Source organism: Oryx dammah, unplaced genomic scaffold, assembly GCF_014754425.2.
Source record: "Oryx dammah isolate SB20612 unplaced genomic scaffold, SCBI_Odam_1.1 HiC_scaffold_6, whole genome shotgun sequence".
Taxonomy (NCBI): domain Eukaryota; kingdom Metazoa; phylum Chordata; class Mammalia; order Artiodactyla; family Bovidae; genus Oryx; species Oryx dammah.
This window is the reverse complement of record NW_024070190.1, coordinates 24,143,980-24,157,337: the sequence shown is the minus strand read 5'-3', so window position 1 is coordinate 24,157,337 and position 13,358 is coordinate 24,143,980. Positions and strand designations below refer to the sequence as shown.

Below are 13,358 nucleotides of genomic sequence, written 5' to 3'. Positions count from 1 at the left end.
CTTAATAGCTCTGTGACCTTGGGTAAGTCACTTGTCTTGCTGAACTTCAGTGTCCTCAGCTATGAGCTGACAATGGTAGGGTTGTTAGGAGACTAAATGCGATGGGGGCCACCGAGTCCCCAAGGTACTGCCCAGTGCTGGCTTCAATATCAGGCTTCTCATGTGACCCTTGGCCCTCCGCCTCACAATGGAAAGTGTTCCTGGCTGACTAGTGGCTTGGGAGCTGGATACCAAGGTTGCAACTGTGGAAATGTAGCTGTGAAGCAATGCTTACGTGAGAAAGCCATCACTGAGTTGAAATCCCTGGCTTGTAAGTCTCTAATCCGTACCCTTCCATCGATTTTCCACTCTTGAAGATTCTCATGTCCTTCCTCTGTTTAGGGAAGATCAGTAGCTCCCCCTGCCCTCAGAATGAAGTCCACAATCCTTTTAATGGTGTCGAGAGTGCTTTGGGGCCTGATCCCTTCCAACCTCTACACGTCTTTCCACTGCTCAGCTCCTACTTCAGCTCTCCCTCCAGCCACAAAGAATCATGTGCTCTTTCCTTTTGCAAACTGCCCCCTTCTCCTTGCCCCTCTGTCTTAAGCTTTCTGTTCTGTCTAACTGGCACTTCCATCCCTGGGCTCCAGAGCTGGTAGGTTACCTCTCTGAGCCCATATTCTATGATCTTTATCACTACCAGTTAGAGTGAGCTCCTCTCACACCACATCCCCCCACCCCTCATAAAAAATTCTGCTAATCTTGATTTCAGTCCAGAATCAAAGATTTTGGAAGGCAGGAATTGTTTCTCATTCAGTGGTGACTCTCAGATGCCAGCTTGGGGCCTGGCTCCCAGAGAGTGGTTGATAAATGTTTATTGGAGGAAAGAAAAGGGAAGAAAGGAAAAGAAGGTGTTTTTGGAAATTACAGGAAAAACTACATTTCCCGTTGTCTGGGGGTGAGAACTGGCTCAGATAGAATCTGTAGCTGTATTCTCCAATAATTGTCAACAACCCTGGAGCATTATCTGGTAAGGCTGTACCCTTTAGCAGAAGGTCTTGGTTATTAGCAGAGTTAGAAAGTTTCTGTGGTCCTGATGGTGAGCTCACTCCCTAGCCAGAAGCGGAGAGGTATGCCCCGCCATTTCCTCAGCCAAGAGGTTATAGAGTATATCAAAGGAGATGGGATGGGATGGGATATGATTAATGCTGATTCCCAGTACGCGTAGCTTAAGGGTGATCTGGGGAGAGAGAGATGGAGAGCAGAGTAATGGAGCAGGAAAGCAACTGCTTCTTCCCCCAAGCAACCTTCACATCTCCCAGCCACCGACTAATGCTCTTGAGGGTTGGTTTTCTGTAAAACTGCCTTTGCCATCCTGAACTATGAGGCCATATTACCTTTGGTCTTGGGACAGATTACGATTTTGAGTCCTAGGAAGGCATCAAAGAGGTATCAAAGAGTTTACTGATGCTTATTATTTGAGCTACCTGGTGAGTCCCCCATGTAGAACAGCCCAGGCTGGGGCCCAGGGACCCAAGTGGTCCCCTTCAAAGAAGGCCACCCTCAGCAGCCTCTGTGAGAGGACTGGGTGTGTGGGGTGTGGGTAGCACAGCCCAGCGGTACTATGATCATTGCTGCTATCAGCATGAGGTAACATCCAACGTAGCACATAGGTCGTGTACTCAGTGTATCTGGTACAGATGAGTTGCATGGTATTGGGTAGTCATTACCTCTCAGACACATTCACACATGTGATAACTACATTAATACATTACTGTAATGAAGTCTCAAACAATCTTAAGGCATAGGTGCTATAATCAGTACCATTTAATAGACAAGGACACTGAACTGGATTTCACAGGGGCTTAAGTGACCTGCACAAGGCCACCTGTTGATCAAGTCCCTGAGCTGTGATTTTAGTTCATGTGCTTATTCACTGCTCTAAAGTAAACAAGCCCCCCTCCCCCCAACATCTCTGGCACTTGGAATATAAAGATAAGGTTGCTTTGTCTGTTCAGGTCATCCAAAAGCAGAAGTCCAAGAACTTTGTTGGAGGAAATGCCTTTGAAGGATGAAGGGGAGACGGATGGGACAGGTGGGGAGAGTCTTAAGAACATGGTGCAGGTCTGATACCTGTAAACAGGCAGAGGGAAGGAAGGATGGATGATCAAGAGGAAGAGCCAGACACAGGAGTGCAGCTCAGAGGAACACCTTGGTCAGGCTGAGGGGAAGCCCCCAAGAAAAGACTGCCCAGTAGAGGAGTCCCACATAGGAGACTGTCATCCCCCATGTAGAGTCGTCAGGAGGAGAAGGGGATGACAGAGGACGAGCTGGTTGGATGGCATCACTGACTCAATGGACATGAGTTTGAGCAAACTCTGGAAGATGGTGAAGGACAGGGAAGCCTGGTGTGCGCTGCAATCCATGGAGTTGCAAGAGTCGGACAGGACTTCCTGACTGAACAGCATTGGCATAGGATAGGCACGGTGGCTCCGGTACCCCGGACTCAGTTATAATACCCTTTGCCCTGAATCAGACATGTGGTGCCTCCTGGGCATGGTGGATCCTGCAGGGGCAACAGCTGCAGATGCTGCTGCTTGAAGGAGCGTCTCTCTGGGAGGGAGGCTGAGTAGAGCTCATGGGTGCCAGTCTCCATCCTTGAGCTGGTTCCAGCTGGTTTACTAATATACTGTAGAGTCTGGGCAGAAGGTCACGAAAGCCCAAAGGTGAGCTGTCCCAACACCTCCTGGGATAAAATGATTTCCAGATGGGTCAGGCAGAATGTGCAATGAATAAAGAGAAGCCAGTGGGGCTAGTTTGGGCTTCCCTTGTGGCTCAGCTGGTAAAGAATCTGCCTGCAATGCAGGAGACTTGGGTTCAATCCATGGATTGGGAGGATCCCTTGGAGAAGGGAAAGGCTACTCACTCGAGTATTCTGGCTTGGAGAATTCCATGGACTGTATTGTCCATGGGTCACAAAGAGCCAGACACGACTGAGCAACTTTCACTTTCAATTTCACTTTCAATGGGGGCTGGTTTAGGGGAGAACAAATTGAAGGGCAGAAAGGTAAGCTTAGTCTTTTTGGCTCAGAGAGGCACCTTTTTCCAGTTCAACCACCTTGAAGGATGTTTTCTAACCCACACTAAGGTAGAGTATAGGCAACTGGCAGCCTGTGATTCCTGGGAGAGAAGAGAAATCCTTCAGTGAGAGTTCCAGGTCAGCCGGGAGAAAGCGGGCATTTGGAGCCTGGTGTCCACTGTTCTTGAGCCAGACTTTGCCAGATGGAGGTGAGTGGAAAGATCTTCCCGGGTTTTAGATGGCAGAGAGGAGGAGAAGGGGACGACAGAGGATGAGATGGTTGGATGGCATCACTGACACAATGGACATGGGTTTGGGTGGACTCCGGGAGTTGGTGATGGACAGGGAGGCCTGGTGTACTGTGGTTCATGGGGTCGCAAAGAGTCAGACACGACTGAGTGACTGAACTGAACTGAACTGAGATGTGGCATTGTCATTTTGGTGTTACTGGTCACTTTTTCTTATTAAAAAATCAAGTCACATCAAGTGTGTCCACCCATTTTAACTCTCCTCTACCGCCAGTTGATACTGGGCTTCAGCTTGAGGTGCTTCGAGCTGGGACAGAGGATGTCTTCTGGTTCTTCTTCTTCATAGGCCTTGGCTTCGTCTCTGTCTCCCTTTACTGACCCCTCCGCCCAGCCACCTTTGGGATCTAAGTCCTCTGGTATTGGGCAGGGAGGTGGCTGAGGGACACTGCTGAGTCTTTTGACAAATCCTTGGGATGCCCTTTTGGTTGGTCTTCTTTTGGCTGCTGCTGCTTCTCCAGCTGAACCCACCAAGGCCGTTGGGGGCATCTGCCCTCCTGCATGGATGTGTGTGCCATCCTCCGGGTGCCCTGTGGTGGGGCACCCACTTCTCTCCCTCTCTCTTCCTGGTTTTCTGCTTATCCCGCCTGGTGGGGTGGGGGTCAATTGCCTCCTGGTAAGTCCTCGGCCCCAGGAGGAAAGAGGTGGCCCCCATTTGTGTTGTTGGCTCTTAGCAGGGGACCTGGACAGTGTGGTGGCCTCTGTGTCCTCTGCTTTGGGCACAAGGAAGTCCTGCCACACCTCCTGTGAAGCAGGAAAAGTCGGGGAAGGGAGAGTCCCTGCACTGAATCATGGCAGAGGTGCTGGGGGTGCCGTGGCGGGGGTGGGGTGAGTGACAGTGAGCAGTGCCTTCAGGGTCAGCGTGATGAGCAGCCCAGCCACCTTCCACCCTCTGCTGTGTGACTGGCAGAACCCTGCTGGTTGTATGTAGATGGTAAATGAGTGGGTGTGGAAGACGACGTTGTGTTGCTAATAACAGAGAGCAGGAGCCCACATTTCCACAGCTCTTCTGTTTATGAAATGAGTTTTCAACTCTCGGTCTCACTTGAAAGTCATAACATGCCCTTGAAATAGATAGGTTAAGACAGTCATTTAAATGTTAAGAGGCATTGGAGAGGTTGAGGGCTTGGCTGAAGGTCCCGTAGGCAGGTGCCGGCAGGGCTGGACAGGCAGACTAAGTCCCCCTCTCCTCTTCCCACCACCCTGCCCTCCAAAGCCTGACCCACCAGACACGTGGCCCGTCCGGTACTCCCCAGAGGAGAGCAGCTCCTGAAAAGCCTTTCCGGGGATTGACACTGATGCACAAACCCCTCTGAGGCCAGACCTGACTGTCATACTCTGGTGAAACCACATTGTGTAGAACTGCAGAACCTGAGAATGTTTTGTTCTTTGAGCTGAAGTGGTGCTTAATTCTGTGCCCCTATTAAGAAACTGTTTGCCTTGTGTCCACAGATAGACAGAGGGAATCTTTTTACTTCCTAAGAGGAGCTGTTGTTTTCAGGCGCTCACTCACAGGTACCAGAGAGATAACCAAGGTAGTAACCATAAGTCATTCTGGCCTGTTCATTAAAGCGGGACTCTCAAGGATCTCCACAGGGCAGTGTTTGTTGACTTGTATTTGTAATCGATAGACGCTAAAATTCCGGCTCATTACTAGTTCTTTGCTTGCCTGATTTTACCCAATTAATCCAAATTAGTGTGGCTTAATTTGAAGGAAAACATGCTAAACTGGGGTCTTAGTAGAAACTCTGCCCCCAAGCTCACCGCCGCTAGTTGCTCCGGGCCAAGAGGTCCCCTCACTGGAATAAGGGAAGTGCTGGACAGCTCCTGAGGCTCCCCTTCTCTCTAGACCTTTCACAGAGGCTGAGGGGCAGGGATGAGCTGGGAAGCGTGGCAGGATGAGAAAGGGGTTGTAGAATCTGCTGACATTTTTTTCTTCTCTTTTCTTTTTTAAACCAGGAATTATCAGCCGAGAAGATGCCGAACATCTCCTTGAGAATATGACCGAGGGTGCATTTCTGGTCCGGGTCAGTGAGAAAATCTGGGGTTATACCCTCTCCTACCGCCTGCAGAAGGGGTTCAAGCATTTTCTTGTGGATGCCTCTGGGGATTTTTACAGCTTCCTGGGAGTGGACCCCAATCGCCATGCGACACTCACAGATCTCATTGATTTCCACAAGGTATTCCTCTTAGGGTTGCTGATGTGGGGGAGGGCAGGAAATGCCAGGCTGCGGGCATTCTAAGAGATGAGGATGGAGAGCGAGCAGGCAGCCCCAGAAAGTCTTTGGGATCACAGGGGTCTTGACCATTCTGATGGAAGAGACCAGAGATTGTCTAGACCAGGCTCTGGAATTGCTGCTCTTCTCTGGGCAACTCTCTACTCATGTGGCCATCTCCAACCCTGGTCTGCAGGCGTGTTCTCGCCTTGAGTACCTGAGTGAGAAGGGGGCTGGCTGGTTGACTTGTCTTCTGTCCAGGCCCATGTCTCACCCCCAGCTTGTTCCAGGATGTCCCTCTTGAGCGTGTTCTAGACAAGCCTCTGGCAGCTTCGTAGGGTTAGCTGAAGTTGAGCAGGCAACCTTGCACTTAGGGAAGCTTTTCTGGTGCCTCTTGTTCCAAATACAGCCTTACCACTTAGTGTGTGACCTCAGGCAGTTTCGTTATTCATGCTGAAGTCCCCTAACTAGGCAAACAAATGTCTTATAAATAATGCTTAGCTTGGCTCCTGTGGGTCTTCCCTGAGGACTGTATTGTTTCCCTCACATTCTTGTTTCCCACAACTCTATTTGTCATTTGTTCCCCTGCCGGGGACCTCACCTTAGAAGAGATGTTGCCTTCCAAACATTGTGTATAAAAAGAAACAACTTTTGTGTTAACGTGGCTTCAGTACTACCTGTGAGAAAGCCAGCAGTGGAGCTCAGTGACCCAGAAAGGTGGGGCTGTGACAACACAGAGGTCCCCATCTCCCTTAGCTTCACAGGTGTAGAAATGTTCACAAAATTTTATGGCCATCTCACTGGGTTTTTGCTATAAAAGGGACTCTGGAATTCGTATTACTTTTTCTTCACAATGTCCCCAGGTCTCTAGGGCAGCTCTTAACTTCAAGTAAAGCGTGTAGAAAACTATCCAATTACAAATAGCTAGATGCTGGGAGGAGAGAACTGCCCGGAAAACTCGGTTAACCAGACTTTCTCCTTACATTTCAGCCACAGGACAGAGGAGGGAGGGTGTGTGGATGTTGGCACCTTCTCTGTGTTGAGCACGTGCCTGTGCGCTCATCCATGATCCATGTTGTATTTAACTTTCATCGTGGCTCTGGCTCCCCAGGGAGTGCAGTTGTAAAGAAACTGCCTGCCAGTGCAGGAGACACAGTCTCTGGGTCAGGAAGATCCCCTGGAGAAGGAAATGGCAGCCCACTCCAGGATTCTTGCCTGGAGAATTCCATGGGCCGAGGAGCCTGGCAGGTTATAGTCCATGGGGTCACAAAGAGTTGGACATGACTGAGCGACTAACATTTTCACAATATATCCTTGAATGTGTGTTTTGAAAGCATAGTCCCTGTAATCAAGCTACAAGTTTTAAACCCTAGCTTCGTTATTGTGTGTGACTTTGGGCAACTATTCAAATTTGGGACCTTAGTTTCTTCCTCAGTGTTTAGTCGCTAAGTCATATCTGACTCTAAGCGACCCCATGGACTGTAGCCTGCCCGGCTTCTCTGTCCACGGGGATTCTCCAGGCAAGAATACTGAAGTGGGTTGTCATGCCCTCCTCCAGGGGATCTTCCCGACCCAGGAATTGAACTCGCGTCTCCTTCATTGGCAGGTGGATTCTTTACCACTGAACCACCACGGAAGCCCTTCCTCCTCAGTAAGATAGGGTTAATAATAGTCCTCACCTCTTCAGGGTCAGGAAGGTTTCAATGAGATATCACTGTGTAAAGCACGAAAGCACTATACCTTACATTTGTATATTATCAGGACAAGCTGGTTGTTGCTGACATGTGTCTTGGGATCTTTTGATGTCCAGGTGTGCACCACATCCTTGGTGTGGATGTATCTTACAAGTTCGTTCTCCACCCTCCTTTTGCTGCTCACTTTTGTACCTTCTAGGTTTTCATGATCACAAACAGTGCTGTTTGTGTCACTTTGGGCACACAGGCAAATCTTTTTCTGGGATGGATCCCTCAAACTGGAATTGCTGGCTACAAGACTATCACATTTTACTCTGTAAAGATCTGCCAGACTACCCTCATAAAATGTAGTGCCAATTCATGCGTCTTCCAAAACTATATGAGGCTGTTCCCCCACACTGCTGCCAATACTGGGGATTATCAGTCATTTTAATTTTTTCCCACCAGATGGGCAGACAATGTATCTCACTGTTGTTGAGCTTGCATTTCTCTCATTACCACTGATGCTGAGGATTTTTTCACATGTTTAATGGCCACTTGGATTTCTTCTGTGAATTATCTGTTTATATCCTTTGTCCATTTTTCTACTCAGGTGTCTTTTTCTTACTGATGAGTTGATGTGTCAGTTCTCCTGGCGACTAAATTGCTCTTTAGTTACGTCCCTTCCGCTCTCCGGGTCTTCTATTGAAAAAAAGTGTTGAACTTAAATGGGTGTCCCTTTCATTTCCAGATTCTTTAACGGGTTCTTTTATTTTATAATAGTCCATTCTTGTTTCATGGGTGATTTATCTTCTTATTTCACTGAGGAATTTGATACATATCTCTGAAAGACTCTTTGTTTGTTTAATAAACCTGATATTTTCTTGGGAGTCATTTCAATTGTTTGAGTTCGGCATCTTTCTTTTATGGTTATGATTTTCCTTAAATGTTTATAATTTTGGGGCTTTGGGGGGAATCTTTGAACTTTGAAATTCCTATTTGTTCATCTGTGGATACAGTTCCTGTTTCTCAAATCCAGCCTCTTCATGTGGCGAAGGTTGGAGTTGACAGTGAGTAGCTCATCTTTGGGAGTGGAATTGTCTGAACTGTTTGGATTGCTTCGGCTTCCTCTCCTCACGTCCTCACCTGCCTGAGGCACAGACTTCTGCCATCTGGGCTTCCCCCAACCTGCCCACTGATAACTTCTTCTCCCCCCTGCCCTACATTCACTCCTCTGACAATCTCATCACATATTGATTTTGGTCTTGCTTTGTTGGTGGCCTTCCTTCTTATTTTCCCATGCTTTTATAGGTGTATTTCGTTTTAAGAGCACTTTTCCTGTCATTTCTATAAATTTGAATGAGGAGGAGGGAGATACATATTCTTAGTCTTTCTATCTTGAACCAGTCTCTCTCTGGTTGACATTTATTTCCTTTTTCTGATTAAAAGTGAATTTTCTTTTTTTTTTTTTTTTCCTTCTTAGGAGGAAATTATCACTGTTTCAGGGGGAGAGCTGCTACAGGAACCCTGTGGACAGAGGGACAGCCCACCAGACTACCATCTGTTGTTTGAATGATTTTTTTCCCCCCTTCTCAATTGGACTTCATTGGGCATCCTGTTTTTGAACTCAAGAACTTCCCAGCTCAAATCCTTATGGCCTTCTGGAAGACCCACTAACACCCAGAGGAACAAGTGGATTAGTATATTTCAACAAATATGAAATATATGGTATATGTGTTGGTGGTTCCTGACCCAGGACAGAAATTGCTAATAGCTGATGCAGCTCTTTCCTGAAAAATTTAGATACAACCTCAGAAAATAAAGCCATTTTGTCAGGGCTGCCCTAAACTGAGCTCCTAGAGTACACGGTCATATTTTAATTAACCAAATAATTCCAGTGCCGAACTCTGAATTTAACCTATGGTAGACGTTCAATAAATGTTTGTTGAATGAATGCACTTCTTTTGAAAGTTTTCCAACACTTGTTAGCAATGATTTCTAGTAAGTTCTGTTTGTCGCTGTTTATAAAGTCATGAAGATTAGGGAAAAAATATCATAAAGGATTTATATGGAAGGCATAGGTACTGTATTTTAAATGATATTCATTCTCATTGATATTATCTTTGGAATTACCTAAGGCTTCTGAGTCCCAGCTTCCGGAACAGATGACTTTGCCCTGCCTTTGTATTTCCCTCTTCTTCTGCAACCTCTCCTTTTTCTTGGAATCATATCTTGCCCTCAGTTTTGCAATATTGAGGCAGTGGTTTCATGTATTTCTACAGAGGTGCCTAATCCCCAGGGAGAATTAAAAATCCAAGGATGGTTTGTAGACCTCTGATATGGCCTTTGCTTTCTAGGATGTGGTCCTGTTTATGCAGGTTACTCAAATAATTAGCTCTATCCTCACAGTCCTTTTGATTTTGATTTTACTCTCCATTTATCCTGGGCTTCCCAGGTGGCATTAGTGATAAAGAACCTGCCTGCCAGTGCAGGAGACATAAGAGACATGGGTTGTATCCCTGGCTCAGGAAGATCCCCTGGAGAAGGAAATGGGAACCACTCTAGTTTTCTTGCCTGGAGAATCCCATGATAGAGGAGCCTTGTGGGCTATAGTCCATAGGGTCGCAAAGAGTCAGACTCGACTGAAGCGACTGAGCATGCGTGCTCGCATGCCTGTTTGTACTATGTTCTATTTATACTATGTTTATACTGAGCACATTCTTATTATTAACAAGAAGACTCTCCCAGTAACTCCTCAGTAACTTTCAGCATCGGTGTCTTTGTATGCTCATGTTTCACATTTATGGATTATATGTATTTGTATATGACATGCTATCATGGGAATTTTATAGGCTGCAGAATCAACCAGACTTGGGTTCAGATCACACCCTGAACCTGTCTAGTATTATAATGCTGGCAGTATTGTATTTGGTGGGAGTAAAAGGATGAATGGACTCTGGCCATCGGTGAACTGGTTACCTTACTTGATAGCTATATCAGCTATCTCTCATGCTCTATTCCACCACTGACCTCAGCTGTTCCTCAGATCACCTTGGCTATTTGCTACTTGTTTTGCTCCAGTCTCCACCACTAAAACCAGTTCTGGGTGGGCTCTGCTCTTCCCCACCATGTTGATCAGCTTTACGTGAGCTTTGGCCAATGGTGCCTTGCTGCGTGTGGTGCTATGGGCTGTTCTTCTGTTACTGCAGAGGCATTGAGACACCATGCGACCAAGGAGAGCTGGGAAGTTAATTCCCCATGCAGGGAATCCTGGATCAATGGGAGACAGAGGCTGCTGATCAGCTCTTCTCCCTTCCTCCTCCCTTCTGAATGGACTGTACCATGAGGCAGTTCTCCTTATGCAAGACATATTAAGACAGCCCGATAAGACTGAGCAGCTGGTCATGACGAAACAAGCAGTAGCTGGATCAGTACCATCCCCTCCATCTCTGCCTCACTTCTGCTTTTTGTTTTTTTTCTTCTCTCCTGGTCCCTTGGGAGTTTGTTCCCATGTGAAACAGCAGCACATAAGCATGTGCTGCAGGCTTAGCATTTTGGGGAAGCCAGAGTAAGGATCCATCATACAAATGTGTTTTATAATATAAAATCTGCATCCTCACTCCTTGGGCTCCCTCGTATTTCACTGCATCGCAGGGGCCCTGAATGGATGCAGGAAAGTGATTGAGAGAATTGGCTTTCTGAACTTCAAAGTGCTTTAAAACCTGATTATTATTATTATTATAATTACCTTCTTTCTATTAGACTCTGAGGAATCAAATTAGAGTTTTGGCTGCTATTTAACTAATCATATGACGCTGTTCATGTCATTTAACCTCACTAAAGTTCAGTGTAACTGAGAAGAGAATTTCCTATATGGCCATCACTAGGCCTCTTGGCAGGTCAGTCAAATGATAAGTATGAGAGTTCTGTGAAATGGAAGGTATTGCTGGTGACAACTGGTTTAACAGTGACAATAATTTCAAGTGTTGAGGGGATAGGATGTGATGATTTGCGAGGTGTTAGAAGGAACTAACAGGAAGAAACTTCTATTCAGCAGCAGCTTTGAAAGCAGATCAGGATGGGCTGAGAACTCGATTCCCTAAGCTGTTGTTCCTGTCACCCCTAATTAACTTGTGAGAGACAACAGCTGAGTTTCCCATGCCCAGCACATTTATTTCCTTTTATTTGGGGCTCACATTTTCTGCATGTCTCATAGATTTTAGGTTTTACCTGGCCTTAAAATAAATTCCTTGTAAGTTGTCCTGCAAATGAAATTACTGTCTGGAAAACTGCAATCTCATCTTGAGAGTTTTATTATGCTAATAAATGTCAGGATTCTCAAATAAAGGAATTGCCTATTTTTTTTCCCTGAGGCCTACAAATATAATGAAAAACAGTCAGCCAGCTACAGGACTCAGCAGAAGGGAAATTTACAATCCACAACTAGAAAGAGAAGTTGTAAAAAAACACTGTGCAACTTAATGGAGGATAAATTTCAAAGAATGAAAGGGGAACTTGGGGTAAAGATTTGGGGGAAGGTCCCTGTGTGTGGAGTTGGAGCTGCACACTGGCGGGGAGGGGAGGGGATATGTAAGGAACAAGGGCTGCGAAGAGCTACTGAGAGGGAATCCTTAGATGGGACATGTGTTGGGTTGTCCAGTGGTGAAGATTTCATCTTCCAATGCAGGAGGTGTGGGTTCGATCCCTGGCTGGAGATTACAAATGTCTTACAGCCAAAAAGCTAAAACATAAAAGAGAAACAATATTGTAACAAATTCAATAAGATTTTAAATATGGTCTACATGTAAAAAAAAATCTTAAAAAGATAAAAAATGAGAAAGGACACGTTGAATAGGAAGATCTGAGTCCCTGGGGAGCATGCCCCCTTCTGTACCTTTAAATCCTTCATTATCCTCAGGATAAATTTGGAGGCAGAAAGACCTTTGTTTCATGACTCTAAACAAGTGTCTCCAACTCAGGGCCACAGTTTCTCCACAATGCCTGGTCTCAGAGCAGTAGCTGGGAAAATAACACATGATTTTGTAACAGTAACAACAAACTCTGAGTTCTGTGTGTGAGTGTAATTCTCACAACCATGCTGAGGGAGACCATGCTATCATCCTCATCTTGTGTGTGGGGAAAATGAGGCAAAGAGAAGCTCAGAACTTTCCCAGGGGCACTTGTCAGAGAAGTTGTCTTAAAGCACTGGGGTTCACCAATCTGGCTTTGGAGATTGTGTAGACCTCACACCAGTGCTTTTCAATCTCAGATGTGTAAATAAACACAGGTGTATGGATGTGAGAGCTGGACTGTGAAGAAAGCCGAGCGCCGAAGAATTGATGCTTTTGAACTGTGGTGTTGGAGAAGACTCTTAAGAGTCCCTTGGACTGCAAGGAGATCCAACCAGTCCATTCTGAAGGAGATCAGCCCTGGGATTTCTTTGGAAGGAATGATGCTAAAGCTGAAACTCTAGTACTTTGGGCACCTCATGCGAAAAATTGACTCATTGGAAAAGACCCTGATGCTGGGAGGGATTGGGGGCAGGAGGAGAAGGGGATGACAGAGGATGAGATGGCTGGATGGCATCACGGACTCGATGGACGTGAGTCTGAGTGAGCTCCGGGAGATGGTGATGGACAGGGAGGCCTGGCATGCTGCGATTCATGGGGTTGCAAAGAGTCGGACACAACTGAGCGACTGAACTGAACCGAACCGAACCGATGTTCTTAAAACATCCTGCGGTGGCTGCAGGGTGGGGCCTGAAGGTGTGTGTTTCTAACAAGTTTTCAGGTGCTGTCAATGTTGCTGGACCTTCATCACAATTGGAGAAGCAAGCCTTGCAAATTAAAGCTGCAGGCCAAATTCGGCCTCTCTGCTGTGTTTCTACAGCCTGAGCCAAGAGTGGTTTTTATATTTTCAGTTGGCTGGAAAAAATTAAAAAGAAGAATAATATTTTATGACCTGTGAAAATTACATTAAATCCAAATTTCAGTGTCCATCAATAAAGTTTTATTGGACTACAGCTTTGCTAGTTTGTTTACCCAGACTTTGGCTGCCTATGGTCTACAAAGCCTAAAATATTTTCTATCTAGCCGTTTATGGAAAA

General features: G+C 46.2%; 1 protein-coding gene across 1 annotated transcript in view; it reads left to right on the top strand.

Moving 5' to 3' along the window:
- The window catches only part of SH2D4B (SH2 domain containing 4B), a 76,965-nt gene extending 67,233 nt beyond the window's left edge, over positions 1 to 9,732 (top strand). Inside the window, exon 7 of the mRNA XM_040242584.1 lies at positions 8,736 to 9,732. Within this exon, the coding sequence (XP_040098518.1) occupies positions 8,736 to 8,824 (89 nt within the window). The 3' untranslated portion in view covers positions 8,825 to 9,732. The remainder of the gene's footprint in view (positions 1 to 8,735) is intronic.
- Positions 9,733 to 13,358: the final 3,626 nt, after the last annotated feature.